Below are 13,701 nucleotides of genomic sequence, written 5' to 3'. Positions count from 1 at the left end.
GGCGCTCGCGACGATGTACGGGGCAAAAATGTACCGTGACACACTATCGTACATCGGACCGTACATCGGACCGATCTTTTCTTTGATCTTTCGCCAAAAAACCGCCTCCAGAGCGCTCGTCTCCCTGCTCGGCCTGATGTCTTGTTCGGCGTCTTGATCGGTGTACGGACTCGTGACACACTATCGAACATCCTCCCTTCGACCTCCCTTCTCCCTTCTCCCTGCTCGGTTCGGGGTCTTGTTCGGGGAAAAGATCGATAGTGTGTCACCGTCTTTACAAACAAAAATGATACAACAGAGTAAGTATTTATATTACTCATTATCTATATAAGTCACTTCTATACTACTGTATATATACTAAATTCCATAAAAGTATATTTCAGCATTTTCCAAACTTAATAAATAAGGCCACAGCTGCCTAGAAAAATCTGCTTATGAGATGGTTTTGAGATTGGATGGTAGAGCATTAAACATTTTAGGTGCAAGGTATAAATAAAATTTCTTGAAAGCTGTTAAATTTGGTTTTGGAACTATTGCATTATACCTATTTCTTAATGTTATTCTCCTTTCAGACATAGTTTCAACCTCATCTCCACTTCTTTTATAAAATATTCGTAAAACTTTATACATATATAGATTTCTCAAAGGCAAAATTTCTAACTTTTTAAATAGTGGTGCTGCATCTTCTGTTCTACATTTGTTACTAATTATCCTTATAAAGGTTTTTTGCAAGACAATTAATGGCTTAATTGACGAAAAGTAAGCTCCTCCATGGATAGCTAAACCATACTCCAATTTAGAATTTATCATCGCATAATAAATGTTTCTGAGTAGGCGTTGATTACACATACTTTTTAACATATAAAATATCCTGACGTATTGTATTAATTTATTCTTAACATAATCTATATGGCGTTTCCAATTAATCTTTGAGTCTAAGTGTAATCCCAGATATTTAATTTCCTCTACTTGCTCAACAACAGGACAATCACAATTTGTAGATTGGCAGTTTGTTTGGTGGTATTTTATCGGAGTAATAAAACTTATGTTCCTTGATAAATTAAAAATTACATATTTAGTTTTTGGGCTCATTACCATGAAGTTGTTGGTAAACCACCATCGAAGAGCATTTACATCGTATTGAATATTTAATTTTAAAGTTTCAATGGAATCTGATTTATAAAATAATGCAGTGTCATCCGCAAAAGCCACTAAATTACCTCTAAAACGGCTATTACACAAGCTATTTACGTATATTAGAAAAAGAGGGCCAGATAGAACAGATCCCTGTGGAATGCCATGTAATACATACATAGAGAGAGCCTATAGAGCCTAGAGGGCCTGTAGAGTGTGCCTTGGTCACTAATCACGCCGTTCGCCCATGTACGTTGAGTACGTCCAGTGAGATAAGAAGCAAACCATTTATGAGGCACACCTCTTATCCCAGCTTCATGAAGTCTATCCAACAAAATACCATGATCGACAGTATCAAAAGCTTTCATGACCTCGACAAAAATGCCAGCACAATATTTACCTTCATTTAAACCTCTATACACTTGACTCATAAAATGTAATAACGCCGAATTAGTGCTTAGTTTTTTCCTGAACCCAAACTGCCCATCACTAAAATATTTGTACTTTTCTAAAAAATTTATCAGTCTAGTCTTAACTGTTTTCTCAAACATTTTAGAGAATATAGATAAAAGAGCAATTGGTCTGTAATTGCTTGGATCTGTTTTAACACCCTTTTTGAATAACGGTTTTACAATAGCTGTTTTTAAATCACTGGGAAATTCACCTGAATATAAACTAAAATTTATTAAAAAAACAAGAACCTCAACAATATAAGTAGAATTTTTCTTAATAATCAAAGGAGTAATATTATCATATCCTGGTGCTTTCCTGTTTTTAAGCGATTTGATTATGCCAATAACCTCGTTTTCGCAGGTTGGATAGAAAAATATTGAATTGTTACATGTAGTTGTCTGAAACATGGGTTTATATTCGTTTACTAGCTGGGGGATTATCTGTTGTTCTAATATAATACTTTCTCTCAACTCCGTTGCTATAGAACAGAAGAATCTGTTTAATTTATTTGCAACTGCTTCAGGGCTTGTAATTAACTCTTTATCGTCACCTTTCAATACAATAAGTTCTGCATCTTTCTTATTTTCTCCAATAAGGGTTTTGATTGTGTTCCATTGTTTCTTAGGATTTTGATTATTTTCGACTAATATTTTGCTGTAGTACTCATTCTTTGTTAATCTTACTTGGTTTATTACATAATTTTTAACAACATTATAATTATTTTTAAGCTCTACATCATGTGGCTGTTTTTTACATTGAATATGCATCTTCTTTTTCCTATTTATAATTTTTAAGAGTCTAGTATTGATCCAGGGTTTAAACTTATCATTCTTATTTTTACTTATTCTCTTAGTAACATATGACTCATTTATACACTGCTTAAAAATACTCATAAATAAACTAAATGCTAGTGAAACGTTTTCGGCTAAATAAACTGAATCCCATGAGACACATTGTAGCTTTAATGCCAACTTATTGAAATCAATTTCTTCTTTCTGTGAAACTAAATTTGCTTTACGTGTAGGTAAATTGACCTTCATACAAGTAGCTGTCATCCTGTGATCAGTTATTCCCGTATCAATAACAAAACTTGCACATTCAATATTTAGTTTTCTTTCACTTCTAAAAAATATGTGATCAATACACGAATCAGAATTTTCAGTTACCCTAGTTGGATCAGATATTATCATGAATTATCATGAAATGAATGAATATTATCATGAAAAAATGCATGAATACACCATTTAGATTTGGTAGTCTAGGCTACTTAAGCAATTGGAAGATGCATGGAGAAGTGTTAAGTTCACTGCATGACAACTCACCCGTTACTGATTCCACTCCGTTCCTCCCTACTTTCTTGTTTAAAATTCACAAATCATGCAACTTATCATAGAGAAAATACAGGGTGGTCATAAATTATTGTACACATTTTAAGATAAAGTAAATAAATAACTAATAAATTTATAAATGTCTATAAGCAAGATAGAAACATGAAAACTGTTTCAATAAATAGCAAATTTAAAACAGTTTTATACAGTAACTACAAAAAATTAATAATAAAAATTCAGCAATTATGAAAAGTAGTTATAAAAATCACCTAAACTGTTATTGTAAGTTATGTTCTTCTGAGGAGGACCCTTTGGACTATATGTTGGACAATTCCCAGTCGTTCGAACTGTCTTTACCACCATTTTATAGAATTGTTACACGGTGAATTACGGTCATACTCTAAACGAAGCCTTCTTCGTACAGTTTATAACAGATTTGCTTTCATGAAACCAAAGACTTTGCTTTTTATTGCACAATCCATTTTTTTTTTTGTTTTGTCGAAATTAAACATACCCGGGCCCCATGGTGTAGGCCGGAGCATACGCACCAACCTTGGCACACCATGGGCGGATGACTTAAGGTCATCAGGCTCACCGGCTGCCGAAGCAACCCTTCGGAAAGAGGGTTGCCCCTCAATCCTAACCAGGGATACCGGCTACTTGGTTAAGCGTCACTCCACCTGGAACCAGTAGGTACGAAACCTGAAGGCCCATAATGAAATGCCCTGACGCATTTAGTGCAAGCAACACTCGGGACCTATCCAATCCCTGACAGGCCAAAACCGGCCATCAAAGCCAGGAGGAAGGGGCCCCCATTTCCACCACTACCCGACCGAGGCCATCCCATTGCTGGGAAACCAGGGATACCCAGGGCGATAGATCCCCAGATACCCCTAGCGGACACCCAATGTACTTCGTTTGCCCATCAAACCCAACATCACTGCCAGGCTCTCAGGGTTTCCCAAAAGGAGGCGGGTTTAGAAGTGGGACCCACCTGGATGAACCTATCCACCAAAGGTGGCGACACCCTTAACTCAATTGAGGTTCCAGAGAAAACCCCCCACACTCTAGATAACCATACCTTCCGGGCTCAGAGACAGGGATTGGCTGATGGAGTGCGCCCAGCCGTTACCCTCACACTGCGGAAAGTTACGTTCCCCTAGAGTATCCCCTAGAGTATCCCCGTGAGTTTACGGGTACTTGCCAGATTTCACCTCCAGGAAAGGCTACTTCCAAAGTCGAGGATTTGCCCCACAGAATGCTGGTCGCACAGAGCAAGCAGGCCGAAGCTCAAAGAACCATAGTCACAGGTAGATGGGAGATTGATGGCGCACTTCCACCTCTCCGAGAGCTAAACACCCCACCAACCTGGATGGAGGAGTGTCACTGGAGGCTCCCCCTAAGGGGCTGGCGCTTACCAGACGTCCATGACTATGGCCTGCTTGAAATGTCGATTCCAACACCGGACAGTTACCTCCCCTTCGGGGGCTTACTTGCCCGTCTTTCACCTCCCAGGAAGAGGCTACTTCCAGAGCCGAGGATATGCCACACATAATGTTAGTCATACACATCAGGCAGGCAAAGCCCAAGAACCACAGCCACAGGCAGATGAGGAGAGGCGGCAAAAAGCGGCATCACTGAGAGCTGAACACCCCACCAACCTGGATGATGGAATGTCACTGGGGGCTCCCCCGAAGGGGCACATCCAGTCGTCCATAACTGTGGTCTACCTGAGTGCTGGTTCCAACACTGGGCAGTTACCTCCCCTCTGGGGGTCAAGAGCTAGGGTCCTCGAGGTCGCCAGGCCAAGTACCCACACAAGCATGGCCCCCCCTGCGGGATTTTTATTGCACACTAGTAATTTTGCTACTTAAGTAAGTTTAAGGTTTGATTCACCAAATGGCATACACAGCTGGTGTAGAAAGGCCCATTGTTGGTTTTGCCATGCTAACTATGCCATGCTATCCATGCTGACTATGCCACGACACAAGTCATTGAGAAAAAAAAACATAACTTACACTCACTGTTTGAGTGATTTTTGCAAACTTTTTATAACCACTTTTTATAATTGCTGACATTTTTTTTAATTATTGTTTTGCAGTTACTGTATAAAACTGTTTTAAATTTGCTATTCAATTAAACAATTCCTTGTTTCTATGTTGCTTGGTTATTTGTTTATATAAGCTTAAAATGCCCAATAATTTATGACCACCCTGTATGTTCTCTCACCAAAATTCCTCTTTATACAAATCACCTCTTAAACCCTAAAGAGGACCTCATGTTGATGCCTTGTTGAGAATAGAAAATAATAAAACTGAATCACGTATATGTCTGTACTGTTTACAGTATTGCTGTGAAGCCTGTAAGCTGGGAATGATATCGGGATCCATGGCAATGGGATGTGAGTTCCGAGAGTTCTCTCTTGGAGAGATATGGGATGAGACGTATCAGTCGTGCTGTACTACTATTGGCTCACAAGCACAACCACTACCCCCACCAACTGAAACTGCACCTCCGACTAAACCTCCGAGAAAACAACATTCAAACGGTAAATTTGTTATATACTAGGAATACCAAAGAGAGATTTAGACGTTTATTTTATTTTAATATCCTATTTATTCACCGAAAGCTTTGAAGCTTTAACAAATTTTATAAATAGGATTTAACAATATGCTGTGGAAATTTCAGTTACCAACATTTGTAGGAAAAGGAATATGCATGGTAGCATATTGATATATTCCTCAATTTTATTTCTATAAAAATTACGTTATTGCCTGATTTGCGGTAGAATTATATATCAAGGAAGTAAAGGTATTAATCCAAGGAACTTAGGTGAAAAAGCCAAGGAATAATGGTTTCAAGTGAAGTGTCCTAGAGTCGTCTCGGACTCTCTGAGTAGCGAGACCGTCGTGTGCATGCGCGACAGGCAAGTGAAAGCGTGGGAAACTGGAGTATGCGCGAGGTGCGCGCATGTCAAGGAAGCGGGAAATTAAAAAAAAAGTAGGAACCTGAATATACTTGTTTTTTTTCCTCTATATTTCTTATGGGGAAGGTGGTGTCCGGCGATTGGATGTGCTGATGCCATCGAAATGTTTGGGTCTATTGTTGATATTTATTTAATCCCAAAAAATTGTACCATTATTTTAGCCCGTTACATCCCCTAGGTCTTCGGGGCAGAAAAAAAAGAAAACATGTAAAAAGAAAAAAATGTATATTCTTCATAAAATAAAACAATACAATCTTCCATATATATTTTTGTGTTTTTTTTTTTTTTTTTTGTAGTGTGTCCCAATAAAGTAGAAAAACTAAACTAGTCCTATCTAGGAACTTGCTTTAGGAACTTCATAATGCAAATATTTTTATTTAGTATCTTCCTCTAGGAGAAATAACGTAAAACATTTGTTTCCTTCCACTAATTAACAGAACGAAAATAGAATCTTCTAAAGAAATACACAGTCTTTTTAACAATTGACTGAAATAAAATTAAACAATATTCTAAAACAAAATCTACTTAAATTTCAAAGGCTGTCTTTTTCACCGGGACTAGGACTAGATCGGATCACTTATTTAATTAAAACCCGTTTCATGGGTTTAAGAATCGGCTTGGGACTCGTTTGACAATTCCCCCAGGAAAGACGATTAGCGGGTTCCTCCTGCGCCGCCTCTTCCCCTGTGGTGCCTGCTTCTTCTGGGTAGGTGTAGTCTTATGGGGAAGGTGGTGTCTGGCGATTGGATGTGCTGATGCCATCGAAATGTTTGGGTGGACGCATTGAATTTCGGCCGTCTTGCGCTACTAGCTTCATTTCCCTTTGAGCTAGGGTATCGTTGGACGGGCTCCTCCACCCCTGGCCCCTCTTCTGTCGTCGAACTACATTCGTAGAACACCCCTGTTTCGAATGCTGCAGCTGGCTCAGTCACCTTGGATTCCTCTGGTGTACCCTTTCCATTCGTTTCCTCTTTTTGTTGGGGAATAATAGTGCTCTCCACCCCGAGGCTGGCAAGGTCCATGCTGGCGGCTATTGAGATGCATGGTGACGGTGGTTCCACAGTCTCTGCTGTCGTAGATAGGTCCCTAGTAGCGTCCTCAATGAGGTGCAGCAGGTCGTCGACCGGCATTAGGCTGGTAGATGCCACATCTTCTAGGGAGATCAGCTCGAAATCTAGTAGCTCCACTTCCGGGGCCACGTCTTCTGTCGTCTTGTCCTGTTCCATTGCTTCAGGGACGGGGTGGACCCCAACTTCAATGATGCCCTCGTCACTGCCGAGAGGAGAGAGAGAGACGTTTTCCTTAACACGACTTTCCAAAGCCTTGAGTATGGCATCTCTGAAGTACTTCAGACTAACTCTACTCTGTGAGACGTTTCCGCTTTGAGTCAGGGCTTTGGCGAAGTGGAGCACAAACACACCACAGTCTACGCCGTTCGACTGGCGGGGTTGGTTTAGCATGGTGTCTTGTAAATGCCATCCTTCTGGTCTAAAATCGTAACCAGAAATCTTCGCCTCCCATCGGAGCGCATAGTACATCAGGTATATCTGCTTCTTGTGGGACCAACCCATCGAGTCATATGACTCGACTCTTCTTTTCTTGGGATAGGCAGCGACTAGCGCCCAGTGTTGACTATCTCTTAGGTGCAGTGGTGCTAAGATCAGGTCCTTCCCAAAGATATTCGCGTCCTTGAACTCTCTGTACGCCTTAGTCTGCCGGTTTTCTTCAAGGTGTTCAAAGAAATCAGGACTCATGACACCGACGTTTAGGGCAAGACTGTCCTTTTCTGCCAATGTCTGAAGATATGCCTCTAGGACTGTCCCAGTCAGCTCCCCCTCCTGGAGGCACAGCAGTTCCTCGTGGGTCACTCGAGTAATCGTTTGCTGCAATGCCATGCTAGCCTGTGAAGAGAGCAGAGTCATGCACTAAAACCATGCAAAGCAATGAGTGGGGGAAAGAACCACCTGGGGCTGTGATTTCCTACTTGTTGCCTAAACCCCCCTTTCTAAATGAACGCTTTGCGCCAGTTTATAGGGTTTTAAATCCTTAACGTGTGCTACCCGAACTTTCTTGCCTCTTTGATCCGATATTTGGAACATATTCGATCTTTGTGGCTCGGTGAGTATATATGGTCTGTCAAATTTTGGTTCTAGTTTTCCGGCTATATTGTCTTTTGCACTTGAAAGCCGGTGAGTCATCCTCAAAACTAGATCCCCTATTTTGAACTCATTAGCTTGTCTTCGCAGATTGTAATATTTCGACTGTCTCTCGAAGGCTGTCTTCAAGTTCCTGCACACCTTTTCTTGTAGGAGGCAATGGCGTTGTATTTGTGACCTGTACTTTTTGTCCGTAGGTGTGTCTTCTGAGCGGGGAGAGGTTTCGACAGGGGCAGAATGTATACTGTTTGGAGTACACAATTCTCTACCAAAATTTAGCATGGCGGGTGAATATTGAGTAGAATGTGGATGGTGCTGTTAATGGCATATCGGAACTCGTTTAAATGGATGTCCAAATTTCGATGGTCGGAGTTTACGAACTGTGATATCATAGTTTTAATGACATGGTTCGGGCGTTCTGCAGGATTAGACTGAGGACTAAGGTGCGGTGAATTGATGGCGGATGTTCCAATCCTTGGTGACCTGAGATCTTAGACGTGTATTGTGTCCCATTATCTGTTATGATAACTTTGGGGACACCATATCTAAGAAGAATAAGATCAGTAAAGTGCTGGGATACCGTCTTGGCTGTGGCATTCTTCATTCCTACTATTTCAACCCATTTCGTAAATGTGTTTTGGAACAGCAGAATGTATTTGTTTCCACGCCTTGATCGCTGCATTGGTCCCATTATATCGGATGTAACCGTCACCCACGGTCCTTTAGGTTGTCGGAAAAACATTTGTCCAAAGGGAGGTTTTTGTTCAACCTTATGACGTTGGCAAGAGTCGCACGCTCTGACATAATTCTTTATGTCTATTCCTCCACCTCGGCTAGTAGTATCGGTCTGAAACTCGTTTAATCGTCTTATTAATGCCCAGATGGCCTGAAATCGGTGTATCGTGACATTCGGTCAAGACATCTGATATTTGGCTTTACGGGACGCAAGCCTTCCACAGAGTCTTTTGGTCTATAATCCGGTTGCCTCGATTGGGGATTCTTCGTAGAAGTCTACCCTTTAGAACTACGTAGTCTTTATACTTCCCGGGTTGTTTAAGAACTTGCTGCTTTCTTCTGTCGTACGAATTAGATATAGAGTTATCTTCCGTTCTCCGCTTCCTCGGTTTTGGTCAAGTGTCGATCAGTAGCTATGGTGATGTGTACTGGGTGTATTGTATGCACTCCTGTTGGGGTTTGAGGATAAATACTTTTTCTGACGCGTGTTCCAGCTTTTATACCTTTTACGAAAGATACTTCATGGTTGCTATGATTCACTACTTCTCTCTTATTAATTGATGGCTCTGTGATAGACATGTGGAGGGCCGTGATGGGTCGAAGGCCAGAGTCCCTCCTTCTCTCCGGACCCACTTGATGTTTCCCTTCTTACAATCACAATGGATCGTACGTATGCCTTCCTTTTTACAGTACAAACATCTGATAACACGTGGTTCTTTACATTCGTGGTACTTGTGTCCGCTATTCTCGCAGTTCCAACAGAATAGGTTTCTTTGTTTGAAGTTCATTGTTGGTGATGGTGAGTTAATGTTGTTCAAAGGTTTATTGCGGACATTTTCCATCACTATAAGCACATAACTATTAGAAACACTATAACTATAACTATTAGATTAGAATAGGTTTGATGATGCTTCTTGGGTTTGTGGATAATTAGGCGACTTCGGTTCTATCATATTGCTACTATTAGCATTCGGATATGTTGGTGTGAGTGGCACTTTCCGTTCGTAGAAATATATGTTGTTCGAGGGTCTATCAATGGTTCCAGTGGCGAATCGTGAAGTTTTATCTTGGCTCGGTGATTTCCAATTTCTAGTCGTAGCGTGAGGAGGCTCTGGTCTTGGCGTGCAATTATCACGAACAATTGATGTATGTGTCCTATCTTTGGTCTGGTAGTAGGCAGTTTCTGGCAACGATTGCGCTGGATTTAGGGGAGCTCTATAGTTTTGTTTTCCCTTAAATAGGATTCGTAGTGTTCAGCTAACTTGATTGCGGCTCCTACAGAGGTAAATTGGTCTCGGTGAATTGTTAGTTTGTAATCTGGACCCATTTCTGTGTATATCTTATCCATTTGCTCCTCTGCAGTATAGCCTCCTTTCCTACGCATTAGGGTAAACAGTGCAGTGACGTAGTTATGAAAACTTTCAGTCTCGCCTTGAGTTCTGTTCATAATTTCCTGAATTAGATTTCGTCCATACTCAGGTGGGAAGAATTGCATCTTGAAGTATGACAAAAAGTCCTCGTAATTAGTCCAAAAATCTTTGTTGTTTCGATACCAAAGTATGGCTTGGCCCTTTAGAAGTTCTGGCATTGATCGTAGTAATAAATCTTGTTTGATCCCATAGGCAGCGACCAATTGGTCTAATCTTTCTGAGAACGAAACGGCATCCTTTCCTCCGTCGAACTTTAGATTCCTTTTACGAACGGTGTTACACGTGCTTGCTATTTCATTCGGGTTTTGTCTAACATCCATAAACCATAAATTCAAGGGTGGATTTGGGTTTGGCTCTCTGCCTGTGAAACAATGCGATTGTTAAGGATGTCCGCCAGTCCGTGGACTGGTTGAAGTTTGAGAAGGGTTGTATCATTTGGAAAATGGCTGACAGTAGCCATAGGGGGAAGACCCAACATTTCCTTTAGTATATCTAGATTTCGGTGACGGTTTAATCCACTACAATCTTCTTGGACCGACATAATAGGTGGCTGGTTGGCAATGGTGCCAAGAAATGGCTGGCTGTTGTCGCCTAACGGATAGTGGGGTAAATTTTGATGTTTATTTGTTTTCACATCCAGTGCCTTTTGATGACTGAAATCTGTCATCGCTTGCTGATTGGTTCCTGGAATCTGGAACCCAACTTCAGCTGTCTCTAGTAGACATTTCTGAATTTCAATATGACTAATCAAAGTCATTTTAAACTTAATTGAGGTATAATTAATTAATACATACATACATACAGTACATACATACAGTACTACATACATACTACTAGTAATACATACAGTACATAGTCTCTGTGAAATCTTGAAAAGTAGGGCACTCTTGACATTGTGGATTGCTAAATTCTTCCACTGTCACACAGAGTTTGTAAAAGCGAGTCGAACGCTTGTACTGCCCAGTGAATGCTGGAATCTCGTAATGAACACGTTCCACGCAAATCACACTTACTGTTGTCTCATGGTGGTCTTCGGACCTATCCATGACTGAAGAGACTAAAACAAAGTCGAAACAACAGAGCACACTTCTAATCCTGAAAGATGGATTAGTCGTATTTGACATAGCGCAGGCTCAATCAAATTTCGAATCTACAAACCACACACGAACATGGATCGTACACACCCGAGACGGTAGGTGTGATGATCCCAATACTCGGAGAGGTTGAGATTTTGGTTTTGTAATTTGAAAGAACATTCAAATGAATGTAATTGAAAATTGGCAAGGGATTCGTCCCATTTACCTTCTAAAAGATTAACCTGTAATGAAGCGCTAGTCATATCCCCTCACAATAATGCGTAACCGGGTTTTTGACGTAGGGCAGATGCTGATCTTAATTGCAGCTATCAACCACGAAAGCTATATGCTGTGGGAACCCTCACGATCGCCAGATAGACGGTCGCCCACACAAATTGTGTAAGAAGAGCCTAAACGTGCTGCTGTTTGATGATATCAGTGATCCTAGAATTGCAGTCTGATTGAGAAGACTGACCAGATCCGCTGGATTTGCAACTACAATTTTCAATTTGCCTTGCCAATTTGATGCCAATCCCTTGAATCCGTGTATAGGTAACGAGTCGTCTTCTTAGCTCAACAACAGTTCCTTCTGATGGTAATCCAACGTTGTCCAGTTCGTTCACCAACTGTTCCTTATGAAGTTTGTATATCCAGCCAACTCGCGGATCCGCCTCTGTTGAAGATGGAGCAGTAGTTGTTGTTGGAATCCCAAGTGTTTGTGGTGTATTTCTCTTAATGGCTCCTGCGTAGCTTGTTGAGAGGTGACTCGTATCCACAGTTGATGTTGTCGATGTTGTGGAGGTGTATACCCCACCAGATGACGTAGTAGATGTCTCTGTAGCTGTTTTAGGGCTTAACTCTTTATCCTTTGGATCAGTCTCCTTACCTCCCTTTACCGAATTTGGTGGATATACGTAGAATGGCGTCAGCAAGAACATCCATAGTCGAAAAAACAGTGATAGAAGTCCCATAATGATGTTGATAGTTAGAATAAATAATCCTTGAGTTTAGGTACAAGATTCTCGATAATTAATTAATTAATTATTAAGGATTAATGGTTAGACGGTTTGGGGTAATATTATTCCAAGGAATTAAGGTGTAAAAGCCAAGGATAAATGGTAAAAGTGGTTTGCGGTAATATTATATATCAAGGAAGTAAAGGTATTAATCCAAGGAACTAAGGTGTAAAAGCCAAGGATTAATGGTAGAACGGTTGGTGGTAATATTGTATCTCAAGGATGTAAAGGTCTTAATTGAAGGAATTAAGGTGTAAAAGCCAAGGATTAGTGGTAGAACGGTTTGCGGTAATATTTTATATCAAGGATGTAAAGGTATTAATCCAAGGAACTAAGGTGTAAAAGCCAAGGATTGATGGTTGAACGGTTTGCGGTAATATTATATATCAAGGCTGTAAAGGTATTAATCCAAGGAATTAAGGTGTAAAAGCCAAGGATTAATGGTAGAACGGTTTGCGGTAATATTATATAACAAGTAAGTAAAGGAATTAATCCAAGGAACTTAGGTGTAAAAGCCAAGGATTAATGGTTCAGTACAACATAAGATTCAACCATTTAACCAAGGGAATCAATAATGGTACGATAATCTTATTAATATTAGCACATTTATACTCTACCTACTTTAGGCTATCACAGCTCCCAGGATTTATGGAAATGGTCTTAGGATGGTTAGATAGGTTTAAACAACGGAGTAAAGCAGGTAGAATGGGGCTAGGTGCATACAGATTGAGATACACGCATAGAATGTACAAGCAAGGTAGATAAAGTACGATTGTATAATCAATATGGGCAAGGCAAATATACAAATTAGCGTGGTAAATAATCTGCTAATTATAGATCAAGCAATTTACAAAGCAATGACAATTTATACGTCAACTAGTGACTAAATGCAATAATACTATAAATATGTGATTCAAGCTCAAACCAAGCAAAGTGCTACGGGATTATAATTTCCAAATTATTTACAAAAGGTAAAGCAAAGCAATCAACGTTAAGTTAAATCAAGCAATAATACGGATGAAATAAATGTCAATGCAAGTACTAGAAATAGAATTGGAGACGTTCTCCTACCTTATTTGAAGTTGAAGATCGACTAGTCGGGTCTCATCGAGTCTGGAAGTGAAGTGTCCTAGAGTCGTCTCGGACTCTCTGAGTAGCGAGACCGTCGTGTGCATGCGCGACAGGCAAGCGAAAGCGTGGGAAACTAGAGCATGCGCGAGGTGCACGTGCATGTCAAGGAAGCGGGAAATTCAAATCGTAGGAACCTGAATATACTTGTCTTGCTTGTCTATATTTCGTCTATTGTTGATATTTAATAAAAAAAATTGTACCATTATTTTAGCCCCTTACAACTCTCTAGACTGCCTATTGGCTACTTTGAGGTGAG

The 13,701-nt window shown here is 40.4% G+C and overlaps 1 protein-coding gene across 2 annotated transcripts in view; it reads left to right on the top strand.

Moving 5' to 3' along the window:
* Window positions 1–13,701, top strand: part of LOC128984651 (fibulin-1-like) — a 39,514-nt gene that overhangs the window by 4,162 nt on the left and 21,651 nt on the right. For both annotated transcript variants that reach the window (XM_054403993.1, XM_054403986.1), the window contains exon 4: window positions 5,262–5,463. In XM_054403993.1, the coding sequence (XP_054259968.1) occupies window positions 5,262–5,463 (202 nt within the window). The remainder of the gene's footprint in view (window positions 1–5,261; window positions 5,464–13,701) is intronic.

The sequence above is a fragment of the Macrosteles quadrilineatus genome, unplaced genomic scaffold (genome assembly GCF_028750875.1).
Source record: "Macrosteles quadrilineatus isolate MER2022 unplaced genomic scaffold, UCM_ALF_1.0 Scaffold_1__1_contigs__length_201487025, whole genome shotgun sequence".
Taxonomy (NCBI): Eukaryota; Metazoa; Arthropoda; class Insecta; order Hemiptera; family Cicadellidae; genus Macrosteles; species Macrosteles quadrilineatus.
This window is presented reverse-complemented; position numbering and strand designations above follow the sequence as displayed.